Genomic DNA, 13,360 nt, shown 5'->3' on the forward strand with positions numbered 1-13,360 from the left:
TAAAACCTTCTGTGATAAATACAGCATTTTCCTGCTTAAATACAAGTTTAGCAGCTCATGTAGCTGAGTTACTTAAACTGGGGCCAAAATATGTCAAAGGATTTCAAAAGCTTGGATTGCTAACGAGCCCTGCGTTGGGTTTAACTGGTGGTTTATGGTTGGGTTGTTGCCTCTGGTTTGTCAGAAGAGCCCCTTCTCTGCTGCAGATAAATACGCCGTTCGGTTCATCCCCCACGAGAACGGCATCCACACCATCGATGTGAAGTTCAACGGGAGCCACGTGGTGGGCAGCCCTTTCAAAGTGCGCGTGGGCGAGCCCGGCCAGGCGGGCAACCCTGCCCTTGTCACAGCCTACGGATCCGGCCTGGAGAGCGGCACCACGGGTAACCCTTCTCCTGCACACCTGCTTGCACTTGGCCTTTGAGACGTACAGAACCTGTTCCTACACGTACTTTTACATGACTTCACCTGCTAAGGCAGCTGAACTAACCCACATTCTCTGCTGACTTGAGTGCAGGCTAATTTTGCTTTCTAGCATGTTCCTCATGTCTTATAACCATCACTCACAAGTCTGCAGCCTATACTGAGCCTTAACACACTTAAAAAAGTTTTGTAAATCAGCAACTGCAACATGCATTCACTGAACTGCTGGTTAGCAGCTGGGCTACAGTTCTGGTAGTTAGCTTAGCTCCACGTCAATGTTCCCTCGAGCTCCAGAGGTGCTCTGGCTCCCTTCCACACATGAACACAATATCTGAGTTGCCTGTCTAGAGATGAAGGAATCTTGTTTATCTTGTATTTATTAAATGGGTATGAGGGTGTTAGCTTCCCTTTGGTGCTTGCACCTCATAAGAAATCTCAAGTGAAATGCAGTAGGATATGTAAACCCTAGGGAGGAGGTGGGTTGTTCTGTTGGTAGTTGCTATTCATGCTCCAGATGCAGTGTGAACAGTCTCTTCTTGGAAATCTGGCACCTCGTTGTCTGCTGTGGCTGCCTCATCTGATAGTTTTCAAGTCAAGAATGTAGGGTTTAGGGTTTGTTTTTTCATTTCTATGATTTGTGGCCTTAGTACGAAAACATTCCAGGATATGCACTTTGATTTATTTGTGTTCTTGCTCAGGCCACACACAGGTAAATAGCAGAGTAAAATGATTATTTTTCTCTCCTTTTGTAGTGTAAGGGAATAGCTAGTTTGTTTTGTCCTATCCACTGCTGTCTCCTGTGGATTCCATCTCATACCTTTTTTCTCCCTGTGGAAAAAAAAAATACGGCAGTTATTCAGTTAAAGCTTCTGCTGTTCTGGAGGAACCAAGCAGTTGGTTTTGGAAACATGCAGATACACTCTATAAAATAAAGATGTAGCTTGAGTTCCTTTAATAGGTGGAAACAAAAGCACTCATTAATACCAGCCAGTGATGCATCAGGGACAGGGGAATATTTCTTAATCTATAAAAGTGCTTGGGGTTGTTTTTAATCCAAACAGACTGTTAAATTTCAGCAAAGCTGCTCTGTGCCCCGTTGTTGAGTCCTGGCCGCTGCCAAAAGCGCAGTGCCCTGGGAGCTGCTGAGCAGCGTTTCAGAACAATGCCCCAGTGTAGGGGTTTCAGTGGCTGAGCACCTGAACCATCCCCCTGGGAGGGCTGAGCGTCTGCAGCCTCCAACAATGCGAGCCTTCATCTGGGCCACAGGAAAGAGCCGTGCCCCTGCAGCAAGAACGCTCAGCGAGCAGCTATGAAGCTTGCTGGCTTTGAGAATTAACTTCTCTCCATCCAAGCAGGGCATTGTGGGCTGATGCCTGGCCTCCTGGGCCAGTGCTGCCAGGGGGATGGGCTGCTGGAGCACTGGAAAATGGCTCAATCCTCTGTGGGAGCTGGGCTCTTCCAGCATTGCGACACAGCAATCTCTTTTGTGGGGAGGCTAGAAACTTCTCCCGAGTTTATTCCCACGTCTTCGTGCTCCCATCAGTGCTCCCATCGCAGCAGCAGTAAACTTTCCCATGGCCATCCTGGTTTTGAGTGTGTCTGAGCACTTTATTCCTCCTCAATAGTGTCTCATGCAACAGCCCAAAGAGCATAAATACTTGAGGCCAGAGTCTGACAGTAAATTATTTGGGGGCTGAAAGCCTTACTTAATTTTTTCTTGTGTTGCTGGCATTGTCATTGGCTTAGTATTAGCAGCAATAATTCAGCTGTGTTAACCAGATGCTATAATTAAACAAGCTTTTGTTTCCATAAACTGCTTGGAGTGCTGTTGCCGAGCAGTTCAAACACACATCTCCTCCAGGCCATCTCCTGCCCCTTGTCCTTCCTGCTTTCTTGTGGGCTCTTCACTGCTGATTTGCAGTCCAGGCAGCGAGACAGCTCTGAGCTCTCCCAAACTTAGCCATGCTGGAGCTGTGTGGGTGTGGACTCTGATGCCCAGCAGAAAAGCTCGTTTTCTCTCTAAGCCAGTTTTTTGATACCAAATTACTTCCACTTGAGTCCTGAAGGGCTCTCATGACCCCTTCTCCCACACAGTCACATAGCCTAACTGGAGGAGGGAGCAGGATGAAGCTGGGGAAGCTGCCAGGGGTGCAGAACTCCATTGGGGGCTGGCCTGAGCAAGGCTGTTGGGGTGGATGTGGTGTCCCTCCCTGCCTGCAGCCCTTGACAGACTGATCTTGTGCCAAATTACCCCGTTTTTAATGCCTGAGGCTGCGTGTGTAACGTCGGGTGTGAGGAAGAGTGTGTCTCACTGTGCTCCGTCTTTCTAGGACTGCAGTCGGAGTTTTTCATTAACACGACCAAGGCTGGTCCAGGTACCCTCTCTGTTACAATTGAAGGGCCATCAAAGGTGAAAATGGACTGCCAGGAAACTCCAGAAGGTTACAAAGTCATGTACACACCCATGGCTCCAGGAAACTATTTAATTGGAGTTAAATATGGTGGACCTAACCACATAGTGGGCAGCCCTTTCAAGGCAAAGGTTACAGGTAAAAAGCTAACTAGTATTTACTCTGTGCCTGAAGTAGGTCATGTCATTCAGCAAAAAAATCCTCCCGAGACAATGTGGTGTTCTGGTCTAGATGCCCAAAACCATGAGAAGCAAAACATCTCTCCCTGTCACTCCAAAGCCTAGATGAGGGGTCTCAGAAGCAGCTACAAAAGCAGTAGTCACAGAGCTTGGCAGCTTGACTTAGTGATGGGCCATAAAATGGCTTTATGGGGTAATATTAAGTGCTGATCTAGTGCTAGGGTCTTGCATGGGTTGCAGGGAAATATGACTTATTTACCCATTTCCCCCCACGCTCAAAGCCTGAAATCTGCTCACCTGTATGTGTTGCCTCTCATTTTGGTGCAGGTATCGCCTAGTCAAAGATCAGTAGTGTCTGGGAGGCTCCTAGGTGAAGTCAGAAAGGCTGGTTTAGGAAGCTTGTTCTCTCTCCAGCACTGTGTTTAAGCACAGGCTGAAGCTCATCTCTACTCCTCCCCCTGAGCTTGTGAAACCCTCTTGTGGTGATGTTCTCGGGAGAGGGTGGCAAGAACTGCGCTCCCCCAGGCTGGGACATGCTCTGCTTTCAAAATGGGTTATTGCAAAATTGCACCTGCTTTTCTGCCAACTCAAGTCATTTTTGGCATTTGGTGATTGGAGCACAATTAACTCTTCTTAAGCAACCTGCTTTGCTTAATGAATCCTGAAGTTCCTGTGGTCCTTCAGCCACTTGAGGGCTCTGGGATGGGATTGTTGCCAGCAGTGCTGGAAGATGTCAGCTTAAAAATCCAAGTAGGAAATTGCTCCTCTCCAAAAATGCATTTTGGATGCAGAATGCATGCTAGTCATTAGGAGGGTTTTGAAACCTCCTTCTGAATGCCTTTCAGATGGGGCAAATCTGAATGTCAGAAACCTTTTCTGTTTCCAGGGCAGCGACTCGTTAGTCCAGGCAGTGCCAACGAAACCTCTTCCATCCTGGTAGAGTCAGTGACAAGGTCATCGACTGAAACTTGCTATAGCGCCATTCCCAAATCCACCTCGGATGCCAGCAAAGTGGTTTCCCGGGGAGCAGGACTCTCAAAGGCTTTTGTGGGTCAGAAAAGCTCCTTCTCTGTGGATTGCAGCAAAGCAGGTATGGATACAGGGACCAGATGGGTGTTCAGGGTCGGTGGTTTAGCTGAGCATTTTTCCCCTAAACCAACTTTCAGAGTTAAAATTCGGAGCTTGAGTTAAATATCTGGTACTAAAGAAAAATGGTAAATATTATACTGTGCTCACCAAGTCAGTCCTAATACAGAGGCCATAAAGTTCCTCTCCAAATGTCTTTGTCTGAGCCAGGTGCACCTGAAAGAACCACAGGATTATGGCATGAGAACAAACAGGTTGCTGAACTTAAGCAACCCTTGTGGTGCATTGTAGCATGTAATGCACGGTGTTCCTGTTACCTTTTGATGCTCATCATCATCACCATCTGGGAGCTCTGTGGTGGGTGGATTATAGGCCAGCTGTGTCCACTGGCCCCTGCTGTTAACTTCTGATGAAGTACTTGTAAAGCAATACCAGCTTGTTTTCACAAGCAGCACTGATGGCTCCTGTGCTCTGCTTAGTGGTAACCTGTCAGGTCTGGCAAATAGCACAGATAAACCCTCAACTCTATGAGGTTGAAAGCTTTTTAATATAAAATTCCTTCTTATACCAAATTAATCTGAGGTATAGCTCAGCTACCACTCTGTGAATTAAAATAACAAAGTCCATGTGTTACAGAGCCAATATATTACGATGCAACCACAGCCTTGTTTAAGCTCAAGGATATTAACAATTTGTTTTGCTATAGGTTCCAACATGCTGTTAGTTGGTGTCCACGGACCTACAATACCATGTGAAGAGGTGTCCATCAAGCATTTGGGCAGCCATCAGTACAATGTCACTTATGTTGTCAAGGAGAGGGGGGACTATGTGCTGGCAGTGAAGTGGGGTGACGAGCACATTCCTGGGAGTCCCTTCCACGTCACCGTTCCATAGACGCGCTGTCAGGTGCTCTCTGCATTCGCAGTTCAGATGTAGAGTTGTACTGGGTGCAGTCGTGTTGCAAAATGCAATTTCTAGATAGACACGGCTCACATTTCAATAGTCAGACATAAATTCTAACTGTTTTTACAAGCATTTCACTTCTATCCTACTTACCAACCTAATGTCAATTTATTTAATATCTCTTCAAATTGTACCTTTGTAGTACTGTCCGGGTCACTGTTAATGTTTGGAGAATCATGTGGATGACTAGACACTAATTTCCCTTGCGGATGTTAAAGACTTTAGATGTTGATTGAAAACTGGAATTTGTCTTTGTAATTGGGTATCTTAACTACTGATTTTATTTGACTGGAGACTACATTTTAGTTATGGAATATGACTTGGGCTGTCCCCAGTTCAAATTCTTTTCTGTAAAGAAATGAGGTAAAACTGGTACTATAGTAGGTGCCTTTGTATACTTGATCAATTTTAATGCTTAACATTATAAAAAGCTATTAAAAGTAGCTTTACCACTCAAATTTAAAATGTTTTTGAAAATGCTTTGCCAATGGTTTACATTTAGAAAAAGTTTATCTTTTATAGCAAACCAAAAGCAGATTGAAAATTACTTCCTGTAAGCTTTCAGCCTCTCTATGTTAACGCTTTGTAACTCTAGAGACAGATAGCTTTTTGACCATAATGCTAGTAATGCGGTTTTTAATGAGCTTGGGATGCTGGTGATGTTTCTTCAACTTTACAGGTAACCCCCCCACACTCTTTTTGATTTAAGAACAAGCCCTGGGTTGGCTGGGTTAAGTAAAGCCCCTGAACTTGCTAAGCCAGGCATGGCTGTCACATGTGTGATCCAGAGTCACTGCAGTCCAGAGCACCAAGATGTGTTGAGAGGATGACCATTGGTTCCCCTGGAGGCTGCAGGCCAGGCCAGTGTCTGAGATGAGGCAAAGAAGCCATCCTGGGAAGGGACCCACATCTGCCGTGGGACACAGGGTGGGGCTGTGAAGTTACCAGTAATAGCAATACCAACAATAGCAGTATCAATGAACAAACCCCTCTTTGGTGCAAGATGGTTTATTGTATCTCAGTCCAAGGACGTGCCTGAAGCAAACTCATCTCCCCTGAAATCCCCTTTTGCTGCAACAGGCATTGCTGCTGAGGGTTAGGGAGTGGAAACTTCCTTTTAACTTGTCTGTTTGTCCCGGATTACTCCATACAACTTCCCAGGTGCATATCTGAATTGCTGTCAGCTTCTGAGGCTTTAGTAAACTCTCCTGATGAGCTCAAACTCTGCAGTTTGGAGAAGGTAGGATTTGTTGAAAACCTGTTGACATGTCACTGTTCCTTTGGGAGAAGTTCATGCTCACGGTTCTGTAATTATGTGTGGATGTACTGCTCTCCAATACAATTACTGGGGAAAAAGGAAGGTTGGGGTTTTTTTTACTGTGCTTTTTTAGTGCCTTAATGTGAAATGCTCACTACATTGTAAACTAGAAAGTAAAAACAAAATAAACTGGAATAAAATGCAGGATTGTAAAATTGTATCTTATAACTTATTAAATAGAAATGTTTGCTTCATTAAAATGTGCATGTTAAAAACAACATCGGATTCTTTTCATATGTAGTCAGTAAAGTTCAGACTGAAACTACACCACACAGCAGCTTCAGGCAGACCAAATAGCCTATGGACCATGCAGGTAGCCATGAAAATTTGGGCAGAACCTCAACACCATTAACTTTTTTCTCCCTGAAACCTTTTTTCTTCCTGAAAACAAAATGGCAGAACTTTAAGGCATGCGTAAATGTGCAGGGTGCAGTGGGCACAGTGTGGATGGAGCATTATCCAGCTGTGCTGGTTCACCCCTGTGCAGACCCTGGGCACGGGGGCAGTGCTGTGTCCCTGGAGCTGCCACCTGGGCTGTGATCCCGGAGCCTCCCACACCCCCTGCTCCCCCGGGATCCCTGGGGTTGTTTGCTGGAGGTGTCTCCCTGCACCTGGGGCCAGCACCTCCAGGCACAGCCATGGAAACCAGCAGATGTTTTCCCAAACACTCTCCTGCTGAAAGCCCCCATGAAACCTGAGATGCAGTGGCTGCCAAGGACTTTCCTACCACAAGCTTATCACATTATTTCCTTTTTATAGTTAACTCATTAGCCTTGTGGTAGGTATGTCAGCATGAGCCTCCTATTCAATGTTTTCAAACGAAACAAGCCTGGATACAGCTGTTGTTGTGAATAACCTTGAAAGCATCTCACCTGCATAACTCCTATGTCCCAGTCCACTCTGTGTTTGTCTGGCCTTCTCTTGCCTGTTGCCCCTTGTCTTGCTTTAATGACACAGGCTGAAATTATCAGGAGCTGTCTGTGAAGTTGATGGACCCTCGTTGCTACTGTTACCTCCTGTAACAGTAGCAACAGTAAAAGCTGAGCTCTGCTTCAAGTGACCAACTCTGTCTGGCCTGGGCACTGACAGCTGTGGAGTGGCCACAAAAATGACCTTGCTACAAGCCCCCAGCAGTGGTGATGAGAAGAGCTTCTTGGCAGGGTTGATTTTGGACAACAACACTCAGCTACCTCCAGCAGCTCTGCCAGCTGAGGACTGACTGTGTTGGGCACAGATCCGTGCCTTGGGGGACATTCTGCTCTGGTTTTGGCACCTTAACAAAGGTTTCTAAGTGCAGTGGCTATCCTTAGCAGGGCGGGGTGTCGTGTACGTGTTACTGGTGTCCCAGTGCCTCCTGCTGGGCAGACTTGCAATGGTACAAGATGCACTTTCTTCAGTATAGGAAGAGGACTAGCATCAGTTTTTTGCCTTTAGGTGTGGAAAATCTTTTCTGACAATTCAGTTGACCTTAAGTTCTTTTTATTTGTTCATAGCCTCTCTCCTTGGTGGTGGTTTGCAGTAGGATTTCACCACTTAGTACCTGTGAGTGTCACTTGGAACTTCATCCTTCCTGAGCTGGCCCGATCTGTCCTGCACTAGATCTGGCAGTGCCTGGTGGCCAGCTGGAGCCCTGCTGCTGCTGGCAGTGAGCCAGGGCAGCCCCAGGGCAGGCACTGCCCCATGGGAACACATGCTGGGACCCATGGCACGTCTGGGAGCTTCCCTGGGTGTTTTGGTGGGTGGAAGGTAAGTCCCTGCAGCACAGCTGTTGCCATGGGGTGGTAACTCCAGAGCATTCCAGCCCCCTGCCCAGCATTGGTGGGATGCATTGGTGCATCTCAATGGCCAAAGAGAAGGGGTCTTTGGAGATGATGTCCTGGAACTCCTCACAACCCATACACTCGGCCTGTCCTCATCCTGCAGCTCAAGTCTGCCCTGTAGCCATCCCTGACCCTGGGCCGTGCTTGTTCCTGCCATACCTTGAGATCTCACTGGTTGCCCACTGGCCTTCTCCTTTGCTTTGGGGAGCTCCCTCTTCAGAGCCCCCTGGCTGTCCATGGCCTTGGCTTTGTGTTTCTGATGGCCATCTCTGCGGCCAGCATGGCAAGTTCCTCATATATTGGGGTGTTGCATGCAAAACTGGTAATTGCACATTGCCTTGTGTAGCTGTGAGTATCTCTAATAAATTAAATATATGTCTTTTAATTATTTTAATAACTTTCATTTAAAAGTATTTAATATTATTTAAATGATTTAAATATTCCATTTATTTAATACTTCAAATTATTTAATATTTACATAATATTTGCTTAAAATATTTGTATAATTAATACTTTAATCATTATATATATGTGTGTATATATTTATATGTGTAAAGGTATTCCAGTATACTTAAGTTTTTTTGTCCATGTTGCTGCAGTGGTCAGTCTCCAGGCCTGAGCCTGTACAGAGCACTTTGTGTGTCCAAGCTCAATCTCCCTTCACCCCAAAAAGCTCTGACCTGCTCTGACATCAGCCAGGTGCATTGACAATGTGGGTGCTAGAGCTGTTGCTTTGCAGGGCTCTGGGTTTGGTAAGATTATGCAAACCTTTCCTTCTACTTGTCTATTAAAAGCGGGATTGTGACATTTCTAATCCAGAAACTTTTTTCCCCACTGCTCACTTTTGCAGTTTATTTGTTCTTAATTTATTTGATTTTTCTTTTCTAACTAATTTTTTACTCCACATTGAAATGTACTTGCGGTGCAGACAATGCACTTTTTTTCACCTGAAAAAAAAGGGAACCAACTATGTATAAATTGTGGTAGTACATTATATAAATCACATGGAAAAGCCTATCCAAAGGGATTAGAAACATTACTGGACAGAAAGTGGGAAGGAGTTGCATGAAACTTAATTCAGGGAATGGCACGGTGCTTTTTTACATAGTGTGTTTTATTTGTTTGAGAAAAGACTTTCCAAACCATTTGTTATTACGACAGCTGGCTGTGCCATGCTCTCCCGTGAGCCAAATGAAACTGGTTGCCCAGTTGTCCTCTGCCAGGTCAGGGACAGCTCTGGCACACAAGGAATGGGGCCTTGCAAAGCTGCTGGCAGCTTCCCCAAGTGTTTATCTGTGCTTGGAGGATCTTCTTTTTCTTACTTTTTCTCCTGTCCACATCCAGAGCAGCAGAAAGGAGTATTTGGAATTTTGCTGCCAACAGCAGCAGTGCAGAACATGCACTGGAGCACCCAGCCTTGCTGGGACTAAACCCACTGGTTACCTGAACATTTCAGCATCAAACTCTCAAACTCCTCTAAACAAATGTTTATTTTAAAAGTAACTTTTCCTTGTGTTACAGTAACTTAGACATATTCCTATCCCAGCTGCCATACCTTCACAGCTCCATCTGAGCTGAAAAAGCAGCAGGGAGAGCTACAGAATTTTTTTCCTCCACAACATTTAGTAATGGTTAATATTCTCAGGTCCCTTTCACAGAAGGTTATCAAAACAGCCCTGCTGCCAGGCCCCGCTCTTTTGTGGGGCTGTTTCCCCAGGGCCTCCTGAAAAAAGGCTTTTAAATGGCTTTTCAGAATTTCTCAGACTTTGGGAGTTAATTTTCATAGTTGTGAATTTATATTGCATGCTTAGAAGAAATATTGTCACTAAATCAGGTTGGATTTATAGCTCCTGTCACTGTTAATTTGACTGAGATTTAAAGCACATTTTTTAAATGGCATGAATGAAAGGCTAGTATATATGATTTAAAAAAAAATAATAGGAAAAAATTATCTAGCAGGACCTAGGGATATGTTTGACAGCTCTTTCCTGTGCTGAGCTCCCTTTCTGCAAGACCTTGGTACTGCAAATATTTACATCTCTGCTGAGTTGGAAGTCTGAGTCTTTTGGAACCCATGAAGGAGCTGGTCTTGCCAGGGGGGATATTTCCTTCTGACAGTGATATCCAGCTAGGGTGTTTTGTTTGGGGGGTGGGATTTTGCATCTGGCTTCCCCAAAAATGGCTGGGGTCAAGTTCTCCTCCCAATGAGAGACACAGAAAGCCGTCATAACTCAATGCCAGCATTTGCAGAGCTTTTCAGGGAAGGTTTTTTTGTTACTTTGCCAATATGGAAATTAATTCTTATAAATCTCTCTTCTCTCTACCAGAATATTGCCCCTGCAAACAGTGGCAGCTGAGACTCTATATTTAAAATTACACACAAAGTATTTAACCTTGTTTTTCACACCTACTGGAAAACCAGCCTGCAGAGAAAGGGCACTTGTGGTTTTATACCAGGTGAAAGTGCAGAGGTTGTGTCCCTGATCTGTCAGGATGATAGAGAGGAATGTGAGCTAAACCCAGCTCAGGGAGGTCAAGGTTGGATATTAGGAAAAGTTTTTTCACATAGAGGGTGGATGAGCCCAGGAAAAGGCTCCCCAGGCAAGTGGTCATGGCCCCAAGCCTGTCAGAGTTCACAAGCCCTCGGACAATGTTCTCAGGCACATAATGTGAATTTTGGGGTTGTGTGCAGGGTCAGAAGTTGGATTCAATGATTTTTGTGGGTCCCTTTAAACTCAGAATATTCTGTGATTCTCTGGTTGTAGAAAGAGCCTCTGATCCAAATTGATTACAGTTCCCCCTGACACTGGAAAAGGGCTTGGTGGCATCTGTTACAGACAGGGGATGGTGGCACTGGTGCCAGAACAGCCTCACGTCTTTCCCAAAAGCAGGTACAAGCCACCAAAGAGCAGAAGCACAGTCCCTAGGAGACATCTCAAGGGGGTTGGAAGGCAGGAAAGGCTGTGGTCACTGCTGGCCCAGGCCAGCTGCCCCTGTGCTCCTGGTGCAGGTGTGGCAGGGACACCAAGGGCTCCCAGGGGTGGATGTGCCCTGTAACCTGCCAGCACCTGGTCCTGGGAGCTGCTGCCACCTCGGGAGGCTCATCACAGCACGTTTCCTGGTTAAATAACTGTGGGCAAAGAATAACTAGACCTCAAGCCAACAAAGTGCTCCCTTTTTATTGCAAAATTAACATAGAAACACGGCAGGCCTGGGGACTCCTTGGGGTCAGCCATGGGCTGTCCGCAGTGAATGGAAACGTCCGTGTGGAGAACATGGGGTGATGCAGATCCATGAGCTCCCAGCTGAGGAGGGTAAATTCCTTTTCCTTTCCTTGCTGGGTTTGCTGGCCATGCTGGGGGTGTGAATTCCCTGGGAATGCCCCGGACAGCTGGGACACACCGCGGTGCCACCAGAGGGGCCCCGGTCACATCGGTGCGCTCCGGCTCCGCTGCCGGGCAGGAGCCCTGAGGGAGACAAAACCTTACCCTGGGCAAGAGGCTGAAGGAGCTTGCAGCTGCTGTTCACCAGCCACAGATGGAGGGGGGAAAGTGGGTTTTAAATTTGTTTTTCTTTTGACTAGAGGCAGGAGAAAGATGAGTGCTGCCCTCACCTCCTTTTCTCCATCTCCCAGGCTTGCCTGGCAGAGAAAAATCCCCACAGGACCGCTGAGCTCTGGGCTACAGGGGCACTGAGGGAAGCTCCCCTGGAGTGCCACATGAGCACTGATGCCCCAGGAAGCCCCTGCTCCACTCGTGGTCCTATTCTGTGGCAAATGCTTGGTCAGTGAGCGGCCAGCTCCAGCCTGGGGCGTGAGTGCTCCTCACAATCCCTCCAGAGGCTGAGGGGCCACGAGCCAGCCGAGCTTGGACCAGCTGCTGCTATCACACTGGTAGGCTCTTTGATTTTTCTGCCTTGGATTTTGCTGTCAGTGCCACCAGGTCTGCTGTGTTACAGCACAACACAGCCCTTCTGGGGGCTGCAGCTCAGTTGTTTGCTGCACATCTGTATGTGGCCAAACATCTGTACATGTGTACATCTGGTCTGGGGCAGAACTTTTATGAGGAGTAGCTGGGGAAGGTGGGGTTGTTTAGCCTAGAGAAAAGGAGGCTCATGAGGGACCTTATCACTTTACAATACCTGACAGGACAGTGTAGCCAGGTGGGGGATGGATGAGGAAACAGCCTCAAGATGCACCAGGGGAGGTTTAGATCGGATATTAGGTGCAGACCCTGAAAGAAGCCAGGTGGGTCCCTGGGGAATTTTGTACCAGCTCCCCTCTGTCCTCATTGCTGCCAGTAGCTCAGAAGAGGCAAAAGGAGGTAGGCAGAGGTGTCAGGTGGGTTAGTGGGGAGCAGTGCCAAGGCAGGAAGAAGCCAGGAGCCCTCTTCAAGTGAAGGTGCAGATGGACAAACCTATCCAGCGGCGATGACTGAGGCTGTGGAAATGAGGCAGTCCTGCTTTGGGCTGCTGCTGTGGGTGCCTGGGGGTACCCCTGCTAAGAGACTTACAGCCCTAGGGCAGCAAAAGCCTTCCTCGTGTGGGTTTTTGTGTGGTGAGGAGCAGAGAGACCTTGTGCAGGCTGGGAGGGGTCTCTCTGCGGGCAGTGGAGACCTTGGGTCTGTGGGAAGTGAGGGTGCCTCCAGTATTGGAGAAGGGCTTCCCAAGGACCCCAACCTGAAGGATTGGGGGTCTTAGCACTTTTTGTTCAGCTGAGCCCCCTCTGCTCTGTGTTCTCTGTGAACAGGGCTGCTGGGGAGGAAACAGTTTTCTGCTTCTGAAGAGCCTCTTTGTTTCTCTCCCAGCCGTGATCTGAGATCTGGCTTGCATGAGACAAAGTCTCTCCAGGAATTTTGGATTCCCAGTGAAAAACTCCTGTTTGATCATAAATAAAGCTCAAGAAGCCTTATTCATGCAGCCACTTTGTTCTGGCTGCAGAATATACTGAGGCTCCTGCAGGCTGGAACAACTTAAAACCCCTTTGCAGTTGGGACTGCTGGGTAATGATCCCCGGGGGGGGGAAATCTAGAGACAGCATGAACTGTTAAATATTTTAGGATGTAATTATAATATTGTCTCATGAATATCTAGAGAGACAGACTGTGCTGACAGTAGGAGTTTGGGACACCTCCCAGCCCCTATCACATGTACAATGTGCAG

At 46.9% G+C, this 13,360-nt stretch overlaps 1 protein-coding gene across 1 annotated transcript in view; it reads left to right on the forward strand.

The window, feature by feature from the left end:
- The window catches only part of FLNB (filamin B), an 88,257-nt gene extending 81,659 nt beyond the window's left edge, over positions 1 to 6,598 (forward strand). Inside the window, exons 47-50 of the mRNA XM_021532436.1 lie at positions 207 to 383; positions 2,754 to 2,972; positions 3,900 to 4,103; positions 4,806 to 6,598. Coding sequence (XP_021388111.1) covers positions 207 to 383; positions 2,754 to 2,972; positions 3,900 to 4,103; positions 4,806 to 4,993 — 788 coding nt within the window. The 3' untranslated portion in view covers positions 4,994 to 6,598. The remainder of the gene's footprint in view (positions 1 to 206; positions 384 to 2,753; positions 2,973 to 3,899; positions 4,104 to 4,805) is intronic.
- Positions 6,599 to 13,360: the final 6,762 nt, after the last annotated feature.

The sequence above is a fragment of the Lonchura striata genome, chromosome 12 (genome assembly GCF_046129695.1).
Source record: "Lonchura striata isolate bLonStr1 chromosome 12, bLonStr1.mat, whole genome shotgun sequence".
NCBI lineage: Eukaryota > Metazoa > Chordata > Aves > Passeriformes > Estrildidae > Lonchura > Lonchura striata.